The 14345-nt window shown below is 50.0% G+C and overlaps 1 protein-coding gene across 1 annotated transcript in view; it reads right to left on the bottom strand.

Moving 5' to 3' along the window:
- LOC146334044 (paralemmin-1-like) overlaps positions 1-12975 on the bottom strand; it is a 475461-nt gene extending 462486 nt beyond the window's left edge. Inside the window, exons 1-5 of the mRNA XM_084824906.1 lie at positions 12958-12975; positions 12783-12863; positions 12363-12493; positions 1947-2064; positions 1319-1340 (exon numbers count right to left, since the gene is read on the bottom strand). Coding sequence (XP_084681032.1) covers positions 1319-1340; positions 1947-2064; positions 12363-12493; positions 12783-12863; positions 12958-12975 — 370 coding nt within the window. The remainder of the gene's footprint in view (positions 1-1318; positions 1341-1946; positions 2065-12362; positions 12494-12782; positions 12864-12957) is intronic.
- Between the last annotated feature and the right edge of the window lie 1370 nt (positions 12976-14345).

The raw sequence follows: 14345 nt of genomic DNA on the forward strand, positions 1-14345 counted from the left end.
ATACGTGGGGCTGCCTTTGAAAACGGTCCGGAAACTTCAGCTGGTCCAAAATAGGGCAGCAAGATTGTTAACAGGGACTGGCCTGTGAGCTCATATTACGCCAGTACTTTTCCAGCTGCACTGGCTGCCAGTCCATTTCCGGGCCCGATTCAAAGTGCTGGTGTTAACATTCAAAGCCCTTAACGGCTTGGGGCCAGGTTACCTGAAGGATGGCCTCCTCCCATATGTGCCTGCCCGGACCTTAAGATCATCATCAGCGGCCCTTCTCCGTGAGCCCCTGCCAAAGGAAGTGAGGCGGGTGGCTACTAGGAGGAGGGCTTTTTCTGCTGTGGCACCCCGGCTCTGGAATGAGCTCCCTAGTGAGGTTCGCCTGGCGCCTACATTGTACTCCTTTCGGCGCCAGGTGAAGACCTTTTTATTTTCCCAGGCATTTTAGCTTTCTAAATTTTTATCTTTGCTGTTTTAAATCTGTATTTTAAACTCCTGCACTGCTGCTAGGTTTTATTGTGGTTGTATTGTTATATTGTGGTTTTAATGTTCTATATATTTTAAATTGTTTTATTGTGTGTTGTTTGGTTTTAGTTTTTGTGAACCGCCCAGAGAGCTTCGGCTATTGGGCGGTATAGAAATGAAATGAAATATATATATATATATATATATATATATATATATATATATATAAAAACACTCTCTCTCTCTCTCTCTCTCTCTCTCTCTCTCTCTCCCTTCTCTCTTTCTCTGTACATATACACGCACACTGGCCCTGACTGTATGTGCAGGAGAATTGAAATGTTTTCAATATGCTGCTTTAGTTTTTTCATATGAATCACAGATTTGTGGTTACGGAATCTTGTTCTTAGGTCCGTTGTAGTTTGCTTTTATGGGTTGGGGGGAGCAATATTTTGCAAATGCACAAATGTGCAACAGTATCACAGAAGGGAAAATACATTCGTCAACTGAATCATAGAATAGTAGGGTTGGAAGGGGCCTACAAGGCCATCGAAAACTGACCCAAAGTGTGCTTGCTTCAATTCCAGAACTGATTTTGGAAATCCTTCTAGCTAAACCGAGATTTAAAAGGAAACATACTTGGGGAAGTCAAACCCACAGAAAAGGAAAGGAATGGAATGGAACTGATTGATTCTGTTCACCCTTCATTTCAGAATGACTGAAAGGATCCCTGAAAGGTGCCTATATAAAAACACCTTTCCTTCTGAAAGTTGCCAAAGAAAGATTGCTGCTCCTACCATCCTGGGTACCTTAATCCAGAATTAGGATTTTTTTTTTTTTTTACGGTGAGATAAGTGGTGGGTCCTACCTTTGGCGGAGCCTAGAGGTGTCTGTGGAAAGACAGAGCAGACATACATTAACAACATGAAACCAGCAGGAATTACTTCATGGAACCAACAATCTTGGCTGAGATTCAATGTGCCACGCATCAAAGTGTGTGCAGGACTCTCTGTAGGGTCACTGCATGATGCATTGGGGCTGCCTTTGGGGAACAACTGCATGCTTTGCAAATGTTAGGGGGCTTCTCTTAGCCAATATAGGCGAATGGTTTATATCAGGGTTGCAGAACCTCAGCCTGGGAGGCCAAATCCAGCCCTCCTTTCCCCTGACCACTGATTGTTTGGTGGTTTCCTGGTTCTTGTGTAGCTTGTCCCCCATTCTAAAAGGTTGAAATACCTCTCCTGAGGCTTTGTTACTGGCAGTAAGAGCTTGAAGCTACAATATTCTGGTAATTGGGGCCCTGCCACTGGAATGCAGCCCCTGAGAGCTTCTCTGAAATGGAATTTGGCCCTCAAGCATGAAGAGGTTCAACACTACAGCTTATCTTTTTTTATTAGATGTGCACCTCAGCCTTTCTCCAGGGAAATCAAGGTGGCCTATGTGGGCATATCCCTGTGAGGTAAGCCAGACAGAGAGAGAGAAAGAGTACTTCCAACCTTCGGTGTGTGGGGTAGCTTCTCTTCCTTGGCAGCCACCCTGATCTCATCAGCCATGTTCACTTTGGTGAAAGATGCTGAGATGCCATTTTCCAGTTGTTCCAGCTCTTTCTCCAACCTGCCACGAGAGGAGAATTTATGGGGGAATGTTACTTCATGGGATTGGAAGGGGCACGTATTTTGAAGTTGAACTACCCAGAAGTGGAATTTTCACTCAAGAACATGAAGGTAGGCCCCTATCAGGGCTGGCTGAAGACATTTTTCTGCCTGAGGCAAAGGACAAGATGGTGCCCCCTCCCATTTCATGTACAAAAGCTGACTGGACTGGCAGGTGAATCTTCCTTCAACATTGGAGATGGGACAGCAAACATGTTCTCCACTGAACTTGAAGGCAGAAGGCTAACTTAGGGGGTGCAGAGTAGGCAGCAAGGCACAGAGTTCTCTCCTTGAACACCTTGTTGCTGCCTCCCAGTACCTGGCACCTGAGGTGACCGCCTCACCCTGCCTAATGGTAGGGCCAGCCCACCCCCAGATGGTATAGTACAACCAGTGCCGGTTCCAAACTTTGGAGGGCCTTTGGACAAGACCCAACCATCCCTACCCTTGATGCCAGCCTTGGATACAACAGTGTCATTCCCTCGCCTTTAAACCACTTCTTTGTGTACTCATTGGCCAAGAGGCAAGCACAACGAACAACAAAAACTCCAATGCCTTCTGGAGCCTGCTGTAGTCTACTTAATGGTGTGCATATAATCATGTGATTATTTTTTTTAAAAAAAAAAAAACCTGACATTTAATTTTCTAAATATTTCTATTGTTTTCTGTTAACCTTACAGAACTAAATGATTAAATTCGGAGACCCCAAGATTGTAACAACTAGATAGGATGGCCATACGTGGACCCACTCTAAATCCCACCCCGGTACAATCTTATTTGCATTTATGTATTCGTTACATTTCAATCTTGCCTTTCCTCCAAGGAGCCCAAGGTGGCGTATATGGTCCTATTCTTCTCCATTTTATCCCCACAATCACCCTGCAAGGTAAGTTAGGCTGAGAGTCAGTGACTGTCCCAAAGTCTCCCAGTGAGCTTTGTGGCTAAGTGGGGACTAGAACCCAGATCTCCCAAGTCCCAGTCCAACGCTCTAACCACCACCCCACACTCTCATGTGCCAGGGACCCATCCTTTGAGTTTCCAGCTCAGCCCCCTCCAACTTCGTGACAGTGGCCATGCTGGCTGGACATGATGGGAGTTGTAGTCCAACATGTCTGGAAGGCACCAGGTTGGGCAAGGCTGTTTTACAGGATATTTACAAACCTTACAGCACAATACTATGGAGCTCTACTCAGAAGTAAGTCCGACTGAGTTCCGTGGGACTTTCTCCCAGGTAAATGTGTATAGTATTGCTAACTTAAATGTTTTAATGTGTATTTGGGAGTTTGCGATGAGAGGTTTTATCTAAGACATCTATCAGCTAATTAAAAATGGATGTGGACCTATTTAATTGCTGCTTTGGGGCTAAATTATCTCTTGTGGTGTATTGTTGATTAGCTCATTTTTTAAAAAAAAATGTTCTTTTTGCTTTTTTCTAGGAATAAATTTCTGTTGGTTATATATTTGATGTTGTGATTTGTCCCTCAGAGCTCCAGACAGCTGTGTTGGCAGGAGAGAAACACTGTAAAATAAATCAGATTTGAAATGCAAAATATATATACATATATTATTAATCTAACTTTAAAAAAAATCCCAGCCTATCCTCAAAAAGCTGGGAGCACTGCACATGATTTGCTCTTTGGTCTTTTGCAACAACCCTGTAAGGGTTGGCCAGGGTGAGAGGGAAAAGGAACGACCAGCCCAAATCATCTAGCAAGTGCAACACACTAACCACTGAACACACTGGTAGTTGGAATTTTAATTTTGGGATTCAAAATTAGGAGCAGAGGAAGCTGCCTTCTACTGAGTCAGACCCTTGGTCCATCTAGCCCAGTGTTGCCAACACGGGTTGACAGCAGCAGCTCTCCAGGGTTTCAGGCAGTTTTTCCAGCCCTACCTGGAGATGCTGGGGCTTGAAACTGGGACCTGTCAGGAGCGCCCTAGTGGCCTCTTTCAGTACAATCCAATAGCCAACTCAAGACACAGATGAAAGGAAATTATTTTCAAAGCTTTAATCCCATTACAGCTTAATGACTCTTTCAGATGCTAATCACCAGCGGCTAAAGCAAGGAACAGCAGCGTGGATTAAGCTTCAGGCAAGCAGTTGATCCCCATTTGAAAGAGAGTCACTTGAAGACCCAAAACTTATGGGCTAGGGAGAGATCCTCCCTCTTTCCCTTGGGTCCACGGGACGCGGCCATTGCTTGCGTGCCAAACGGGCGCTACTCCTCCTTTCCGCACCCTCCATCGCTCGTCGCTCCCTGTGTCAGCGTAAAGCGTCCAGCAAGCCCCCCTCCAGCACTCTCTCGCTGCCAGGGTCACTATCTATGCCAGGAATGCTGGCAGGAGGAATCTCTGCCAGCCGCTGTGCTTGTGAGAGACGAGCGAGCTCCTCTCCCACGGATTGCTGTTCTTCCTCCGAATCAGAACTGCTCTGGGGCTCTATGGGCTCAGTCTCCACCCTGACATCATCCCTGCTCCCATGAGGCCCCCCCCTCGTGCTCCTCCCCTGGGGCCCTGGGTTTGTGGGGGTACAGCTGGTGGAAGCGCCTCAGCAGCAACAGAGCATACACATTTTCCACAGGTTCCCAGGATCGCTCATCTGGCCCGTACCCCTTCCAGTCCACCAGATATTGCAGGCGGCCGTGAGAAAGGCGGGAGTCCAGAATCTCCACGACCTCAAACTCCTCCTCCCCCTCCACCAGCACTGGCGGCGGGGGGGGGGGGAGCAAGCCGAGCGATGAGGGTCACCAGAAACCAGGGGGGACAGCAAGGACCGATGAAAAACAGGATGGATTTTCATGGAGGGGGGGAGAGCCAGGCGAAAAGCCACAGGGTTAATCTGGGCCGTAATCTGGAAAGGCCCCATGCGGTGAGGCGCGAGCTTCCTTGCAGGCGAGTGAGAGGGGAGGTATTGGGTGGACAACCAAACCCAGTCCCCCGGTTGCAGAGATGGACCTGGCTGGTGCCGCCGGTCCACAGAGGCCTTGTAGGCTGTCTTGGCTTGCTCGAGGGAGTCCTGTAAGAGGTGGTGTACCGCTCGCAACTCCTCTAAAAACTCATGGGCTGCCGGCACCGAAGAGGGAGCTAGGGTGGATGGGAAAGCCTTGGGGTGGTAACCAAAATTGGCAAAAAATGGAGTTTGGCAGGTGGGAGCATGGCAGGCATTGTTATAAGCAAATTCTGCGAGAGGCAGCAAGGAAAACCAGTCATCTTGCTGGTAATTGACATAACAGTGCAAATATTGCTCCAGAGTCGCATTGGTGCGCTCGGTCTGAGCGCATGGAGAAGCCCAAGTAGCTCCCTCCAGAAATGGGCAGTGAATTGGGCCCCCCTATCCGAAATGAGACCCTCGGGCCATCCGTGGAGCCGGAAAACATGCGCCAAAAACAGCTCCGCCGCGTCCCTGGCAGTGGGCAACCCAGAGCAGGGGATGAAATGGGCCATCTTAGAAAACAAATCCACCACCACCAGAATGGTGGTCTTACCGTGTGAGGGAGGCAAGTCAGTGATGAAGTCAAGGGAGAGCAGTTTCCAAGGTCCTGAGGGGGTAGGCAGGGGGTGAAGCAAGCCTGTGGGCTTGCCGGAGGGGGCCTTCGCCCGCTGGCAGGTTGGGCAGGAGGCGACATAGGTCTTGACGTCCTGACACGCATGAGGCCACCAAAAATCCCGCGTCACTCCGTGCAGGGTCTTGGCAGAGCCAAAATGCCCAGTGGTGGGGGAGTCGTGGCACTGATGGAGGACCGTCTCACGGAGGGGTCTAGAAGGCACATAGACCTGGCCGGAATGGTGAAACAGGCCACCTTGCAAAGAGAAGGGGGTAGAGGGGGGGGGCAGAGGCTATCCCCAATTCCTCCACTTTCGTGCGAACAAAAGCATCCTGATCCTGTGCAGAGTGAAGGAGCTCCTCCCAAGAGCAAGGTGCCACAGCTGCCACCAGACTCTGGGGGGGAAGAATCGGGGGGGGGGATTTCCCTCACCCCCTAGCTGGAGGTCCAGCTTACGAGAAAGAGCATCTGCTTGTAGGTTGTCAGAGGCCTTCACATGGCAAATCGTAAGGTGGAACCGGAAAAAAAAAGAGACCACCTAATCTGCCTCTGGTTTAAGGCACGGGCTGTCTGAAGAAGTTCCAGGTTGCGATGGTCAGTTCTAACTTCGACTGGGTGCTGTGCCCCCTCCAGCAGATGAGGCCAGGTCTCCAAAGTGGACTTGATGGCCAACAGTTCCTTCTCCCAGATGGTATAATTCCTCTCAGACATGGTCAGCTTCCTGGAGTGGTAGGCGCAGGGTTGCAACCCGCCGCCCGCCTGATCTGGCAGAAAAAGCACCGCCCCCACCGCAAAGTCAGAGGCATCAGTTTGCACCACAAAAGGCTTCCTTGGGTCGGGATGTAACAGGATCGGCTCAGAACTAAAAAGCTTCTTAAGTTCCTCAAAAGCCTGTTGGGCAGATGCCGTCCAATGAAAAGGAGATTTCCTGCCCTTAAGGAGGTCCGTGAGAGGAGATGTCAGCCGAGCAAAGCTGGGCAGGAACTTTCTGTAGAAATCAGCAAACCCCAGAAAACATTGCAAGTCCGTCTTGGTGGATGGAGCCTGCCAGGAAAGGACAGCCTGGACCTTTGCAGGATCCATCCTGATACCATTGGCTGAGATAATGTAGCTGAGATAGTCCAAAGAGGTTAGGTCAAACGCACATTTCTCCAGCTTGGCATAAAGCTGGTGCTCACGGAGGCACTGGAGGATGGCGGGGACATGGTGCTGATGGGAGTGGGGGTCCTCAGAAAATATAAGTAAATCATTGAGATACACAATGAGGAAAGAGTCCAAATAGTCCTGGAAGATAGCATTCATAAAACGGGGGGGGGGGGGCGCAGGCGAGCCCAAACGGCATCACTAGGTATTCATATGCTCTGTACCGGGTTCCGAAAGAGGTCTTCCACTCATCCCCCTCCTGGATGCGAATCAGATTGTAGGTGCCACGCAGGTCCGACTTTGTGAAAATCTTGGCTCGCCCCAGGCACTCCAGCATCTCAGGGATCAGAGGGAGGGGGTACTTGTCAGGGATTGAGACTGAATTGAGGGCTCTGTAGTCATGCACTGGGTGGAGTTCTCCAGATCGTTTGGCAACAAAAAAGGTAGGGGAGCAGGCGGGGGTTTAGGAAGGGCGAATGAAGCCACATCTGAGGTTTGTGTCCAAAAACTCCCGCAGAGCTCGAAGTTCCGGCTCCGACATCGAATACAGTCAGCCATTGGGGATGGTCGTCCCCGGAATGAGGTTAATGGCACAGTCAAATGGGCGATGGGGGGGGGGGGAGCTGGTCGGCCTCCTTCTTGTCGAAAACATCCCGAAAAGCCGCATACTTCTCTGGGAGGATCACGGTAGCTGAAGAACTGCCAGAAGCAGATGAGGAGGGGGAGGAAAGGGTTAAGGCCTGGGCTGGGACCGGCGCCTCGGTCGGGAGGCAATGCTCCCCGCAGTAGGGAGATGCGAACTCCACCTGCTGAAGCCCCCAAGAAATCTGAGGATCATGCTTAGAGAGCCAGGAAACACCCAGCATGAGTGGGTACTGGGGAACCTTGGTCAAGTGAAACTGGATCTGCTCAACGTGGGACTGGGCGCGCAGAGTGAGCGGAGCTATAATCCGGGTCACCGCGCCTGAAGAAAGAGGGCACCCGAAGAAAGAGGACGCCCATCGATGGTCTCCACTGCCAAGGGGGCAGGAAGGGGCAGGGTAGGAATCTTGTGGAGGTGAGCGAACGTTTCATCCATGAAACTGGTCGTAGCCCCAGAGTCCACTAAAGCCAGGGCCTCCACTCCACCCCACTGGGAGGAGCGGAGGTGAACATGCAATAGCAGATGGGAGGGTGGGGGGGTTGTGGAACGCACCCACTGGGTGTGGAACTGACCCCCGCACTGGAGACCACCAACAGGCTTGGGGGGCAGCCTAGTCAGGCCTGGGGGTGAGGAGGAGGAGGAGGAGGAAGGAGAGGAGGGGGTGGCAGAGGAGCTGCGGGTCTAGCGCAGCAGGTTTTGGCGAAATGTCCCAGCTTTCCACACCGAAAGCATTGGCGCTCAGCATGGCGCCGCTCTAGTTCCTCTGGCGGCAGTGGGGCTCGGGTAGCTCCCAGCTGCATCGGGGTCTCCTCTGCCCCCACCACAGGGGTGGGGGGGAGGGGGGCAGGAAACATGGGGGAATGGGAGGAGGGAAATCTCAGCCCCTTGCGCCCCGCCGAGTCTGCCGGTGGCTCTCCAGCCAACTATCTATCTGAAGGCAGGTCTGGATGAGGCCCTCCAAAGTAGGTGGGCTAGGTGTGCACACCAACTCGTCCAAGATCTCGTTGTTCAAACCGTCCAAAAACTGAGCCACCAGCGTGGCATCATTCCACTGTAAATCCTGCATCAGCAAGCAAAAAGTCGTCGTGTAGCTGGAAACTGAGTCCTTGCCCTGCCTGAGGCGGCGAATCTCCTGAGAAGCCGTCTGCGTGCGCAGGGGGTCACCGAAAAATCTGGCCATCACTGTCATGAAACCTTGATAGTCCCCGAGCAGGGGGTCATTAGCGAGAAGAAGTCCCGAAGCCCATCTAGCTGCCACGCCTGAAAGTAGGTTAATGATGAAGCCCACACGAACCTGTTCCATCAGGAAATCCTCAGGTCGAAGGCGCATGTACAGCTCCGATTGTGCCCGGAAAATCTGAAAAAGTCCTTTCTCACCAGAAAACTTCTCTGCAAGAGCTACCAGGCACTTGCGGCAGGGGGGAATCGGGGGTGGCGGGGGTTGAGCCGCAGCTTGCAGACTCTGTATGGCAGTCATCAGTTGAGCCACTTGATCATGGAGAATCTGGTTCTCTTGTGCCAGAGCTTGCACCGCCGGGTCCCTCGCACCCTCCATTCAACAGTAGGAGAAGAGAGAGAGGGGGAAAAAAGAGGAATGGGGACCCTAGCGGCCTCTTTCAGTCTACTCCAATAGCCAACTCAAGACACAGATGAAAGGATTCTTTTCAAGGCTTTAATCCTTTTACAACTTAATGACTCTTTCAGATGCTCATCACCAGCAACTAAGCAAGGAACAGCAGAGTAGCCTATGCTCCGGGTAGGCAGTTGGTCCCCGTTTGAAGGAGAATCACTTGCAGACCCTGAACTTATGGGCTAGGGAGAGATCCTCCCTCTTTCCCTTGGGTCCTTGAGACACGGCCATTGCCTGCGTGCCAAATGGGCGCTACGCCTCCTTTCCGCACCCTCCATCGCTAGTCGCTCCCGGCGTCGGCGTCAAGCGTCCAGCAAGCCCCCCTCCTGCACTCTCTCACTGCCAAGGTCACTATCTATCTCAGGAATTCCGGCAGGAGGAATCTCTGCCAGGTGCTGAGCCTGTGAGGGATGAGCTGGCCCCTCTCCCACTGATTGCTGATCCTCCTCAGAATCAGAACTGCTCTGGGGTTTTATCAGCTCAGTTTCCACCCTGACAGGACCCTGTGGATGCAAAGCCACTGAGCTGCAACCCCTCCCTTCAGATAGAAATAGTGGGTCAGACCAAACATTTGACAGAGTCTGAAAGTTGCCAACTATTCGTTTCACCCGTGGTTGAGGTAAGCCTTGCTCCTGGACATGGCTTGTGAAAACTCCTGTCTCATCTGTCTCTTCTGCAGGGAGATTAAAGGGGGAAACGGCTCCTGGCTACAGCTGTGGAAAGGAGACATCGCTCAGGCTGTTGTTTCTTGGCAACCCAGGGGGCTGCCAGGAACACTCTGTGATGGACCTTAGGGGGAAGACAGTGCAAAGAAATGGGGGGGAGGCACAGAGGAGACAGGCCAGGAGCACCGTCCTTTCCGGTTCATGCCCAAGCCCAGTGCTCGAAGGAACCGAGATGTTTCCGCAGCTTACATAAGCCTGCTTTATTCCTTCGTAAGCCCTTTCACGCTTAACATTTGCCTGGCTGTCTTCCCCTCTTTGGCCTCCCAAACAGAGGACATAGGCTGGGGTTATGACAGAGCCAAAGGGAGAAGCACACTGCCAGGAGAGATAAAGGCAGGGGGAAGCAGCTGCTGAAATGGAGAGCCCCCCCCATCCCAATGATGCTCTGCTCTAAAGAAGGGGAAATTTGCCCCAGCTGCGCATGCCATGCTGAACCAATCAATACCGTGTGTGGGCGGCTGGGTGGATCCCATGTCTTTTAACAAAGATGGTGAAGATCTTTGCAGGCCGGGCCAGCTTTGCTCTTCATCGTTTTGGGCTTTTTTTTTGTAATTGTAGTAACTTTCAGTATAAAATACAGACGCAATTCAGTATAAGATTTCAGATTCAGATTAAATCACACATTCATTTGCACAATAGGAAACAAACAGAATTCGCTTATCGTCCATTAAATAAAGATGTAAACTAATGCCAAAAGACTCCTTTTTCATCTGTCATAATAATATCTCCCACAGCACAGCTTGACTGTTTTGCATGACCCAAGAACGTATAAAACTATATTCCAAAGAGAGAGAGAGATTCCTTCATTTCATAATTCTCTCTTGACCTTCACTGACCCTCAGCACTTCCTAGGAGAGACCCATAGACCAGACATTCTCCACCCCGATGTAAAGAATGTACCAAGTTCATTCTAACCAGTCCTCTCTTTTAGGCTTATCTAGTGAGGCTGGTGGCTCCCATGTCAATGGGGTGGTGAATCCACTCCAGGTTCTCTGCACCTTGGATAGCTCCTTTAGAGTTCTGACTGCTTCTGTCAGAGCAGATTCACCACCCCACTGACATTGGAGCCGTCAGCCTCCACTGGGCTTATCTATTTGTATCCACATGGTGGCAAGTTCAACTCGCACTGCTATAAAAAAATATGGAGCAGTTCATATTTTTGTTCAGAAACTAGATCTTCTTTCCACCACAACTTATAAGGGTAAAAAGTCTTCTAACAAATGTAATTGTCTCACTCTTTTTATTGTCCTCTCCCTATCAGACTCCTCTGGCCTCACACCCCTGTTGGACCTTCACCTCAGAGTGCTCGTGGAAAATCATTTTGGTGTAGTGGTTAGGACATTGAACTTAAGAGTTGGGTGACCACAATTCAAATCCTCCATTGAGCCATTAAATTTCTTGAGGGACTCTGGACCAAACAATTATCTTTCAGCTTAATCTACCTCACTGGGTTGCTATAAAAATAAAATGAAGGGGGGGGCGTGTATGTGGCTCTGGGGGGATGGGACACCCCGAAGTATGCCAACTTGTGTTCGGTCATGGACCGCTTCAAAATTTTCTATACAATGTTTACTTTTGCTTGAAGCATTTTTAAAAAAAAACACAAATCATAATTGTAGTGACAGTGTGCCTCCCAGCCAAGTTAAATCAAACAGCAATGCCACCCACTGACAGATCTAGAGTGCTGCGTCATGGTGCTCTTGTGTAACATACAATGCACTCCAAAGCACAATGAATGCTGGGTAACCCTGATAGCTCTGGAGGAGAGTGTTTAAACGTGGCTACCTTAGGAGTGTTAATTACTATCACACAGGCATGGCACTTACAGACAGGCATTCTGTGCATTACAGCTAGAAATTCAACAGGTTAGTCCTGTTCGAGGATTCTTCTGGCTCCCACACCCCGGTCACTTCACTTGGAACATAGGAACATAAGAGCTCTGCTGGATCAGGCCAAAAGCTTATCTAATCCATCACTGGGCAAGCAAATGCCTCAGGGAAGCCCATAAGCAGGACATGAGCGCAACAGCACCCTCCTGCTCATGTTCCCCAGTGACTGGCATACAGAGGCATGTCACCATTGATACTGAAGGTCATTTATAGCCATCATGACTAGTAGCCACTGATAGCCATATCCTCCATGGATTTGTCTAATTACTTTTTAAAGCTGTTCCAGTTGGTTGCCATCCCTACATCTTGTGGCAGTGAACTCCATAGTTTAACTATGTGCTGGTTTACAGTCAAAATTTCCCAGGTAGGCCCCAGATTAACACACAGTGGGGTCTCCAACGTGGCACTTGTGGGCACCAATGTGCCCACAGATATCTCTCTTGGCGCTTGGCAGGCACCCAGCTCTCTCTTGTTTGTACTTAGGTTTTTGGCCAAGTTACTTTCCTTTCAGTCTTACCAATTTGGCTTCTGGGAAATGAGTGTTCTGTGACCAGCCATGCCCAAAACAGCAGCCTTTTTGGGAATGGGCAAGCCCCCACCCACAGCAGCCATTTTGTGAGGGTGTCCAGGGCATGCTTTCAAAATCCCAAATGTGCCCACCAACCCCTGCTTGACTCTCTATTACCTCTGGATGCTGTCTTCCAGTTCCTTGGCCTTCAAATGGTTATCTTGCATCTGCTTCTTCATGGCTTCCCCATCCTTGGCCATGGACGAAGGAGCTCCTTCCAGCAGCCATCTCTCCCGCAGAGTCTTTGACTTGGAGGCAACACAGAGAAAAGGAGAGAGACCAGTTATTTCCCCCTAAACAAGGTCTTTCATTCTCTTTCTTATCCCGATTAGTGGTCACTTCTGAGTTTTCTTAGTGTGGATGTTGGTGCTTTAATAATGCCGCACTAACTTCTCTATATGTCCTTTATGTTCACTGGGACAAACATCACACGCTGTCAACACATTTTCTTCTCCTTCTCCACTATCAGGGTTGTCCCCCCCTTTGGGGGGGGGATACTTCATTCCACCCTTGGTACAGGCCTTTATCTCTTTGTACCTTTAAATGCTGTAATTGGCGCCTGTCATCTTCTAGCTGCCGCCGCTTATTTTCAATCTCAGTTTGGTGCTTCCTCTTCTCCTGAAATCACAGATGGGAAGAAGAGAGGGAAAAGGAAAATTAAATGCCAGTCCCCCAACCAGAGTTGAGTATCGCAAGCAGCAAGGCACTGTACAAACACTGAAGGTGACATTACAGGGCACAAAATAAGATGCAGAACTCTAGAGGAGGTTCCAATTTAGTTCTGCAATGCTTCCCCCAAAAGAGAAAGAAAGGTTGCAAAAAAAGTTTAAAGATTTATCCTGAAAAAATATCTATTTCTTATTCAATTATTTTATTTATTTAAAACATTTGGATTAAGATCTCAGGGTGGCGTACAGATAAAATCAATTTAAAAAGTGTGAAACAATAAATAATTTCAATAGCTAAAATATATTAAATCATTAACCTAGTTAATAACAACTAAAATCTAAAACAATAAAATAGTTAAAACAGCGTGCTACTTTAGGGAATGCATTTTAGCCCTCAAAGCCTTTGGTAAAAAGCCATGTGTTTACTTGGCACCGAAATGAGACCAACATCTGCACCAATCGGGTCTCCAAGGGGAGGGCATTCCACAGCCGGGGGGCCACAGCAGAGAAGGCCCTCTCCCACGTCCCACCATAGTATGTCTCACACTGGTGGGACACAGAGAAGGGCCCCTCCAACAGATCTCAGTCCTTGGGCAGGCATGATACATAGGGAGAAGCACTCCCTCAAATACCGAGGTCCCAAGCCACTTAGGGCTTTAAATGTCACCAGTACCTTGAATTCTGACCAGAAGCATATTGGCAGCCAGTGCAGTTCCTTTAAAAATATGAGGAAAAAAGTGGGATATAAATGCAATAAATTAAAAAAAAAACCTGGTCTTTGTGAGAAGTTCTGGTCAGCAGTCTAGCTGCTGCATTTTGCACTAGCTGCAACTTCTGAGTCATTTTCAAGGGCAGCCCCACGTAAAGTGCATTGCAGTAGTCTTAATCGGGAAGTTACCAGCGCATGCACTACTGTGACTAGGTTATCCCTGTCCAGGAAAGGCTGTAAAAAACCCCAACCCTCATCCTCCCAACAGCAAAGACCAGGTCCAGGGCATGTCCTGCCACATGCGTCGGGCCAGTGATGTTCTGAGCCAGCCCCATGGTTGTCATGGTTTCCACGAAGTCCCGAGTGGGTCCTGTCAGGATGGTCTCGGCATGGATCCCGAAGTCCCCCAGAACCACCATCCTGGGGTTCCCCAGCACCACCTCCGAGACCACCTCAGCCAGCTCAGGCAGGGAGACTGCTGGGCAGCGGGATGGGTGGTACCCCAGCAGCATACCTGTCCTGCCTCTTGCCCCTCACACAGCGCACCCCCTCAAAACTGGTGCCAGGATGGATGGGTTACCTCGTGAGGGAGATGGAGGCCTTATGGATGGCAGCAACTCCCCCCACCCCGTCCCTGCAACCTGGGTCGGTGCTGCGCTGCGTACCCAGGTGGCCAAAGCTGAGGCAGACCCGCCCCACCCCGCCCCGCTCACCCACCCAGGT

The sequence above is a fragment of the Heloderma suspectum genome, chromosome W (genome assembly GCF_057233095.1).
Source record: "Heloderma suspectum isolate Gila_16-S chromosome W, 16-S_ref, whole genome shotgun sequence".
Classification (NCBI taxonomy): domain Eukaryota; kingdom Metazoa; phylum Chordata; class Lepidosauria; order Squamata; family Helodermatidae; genus Heloderma; species Heloderma suspectum.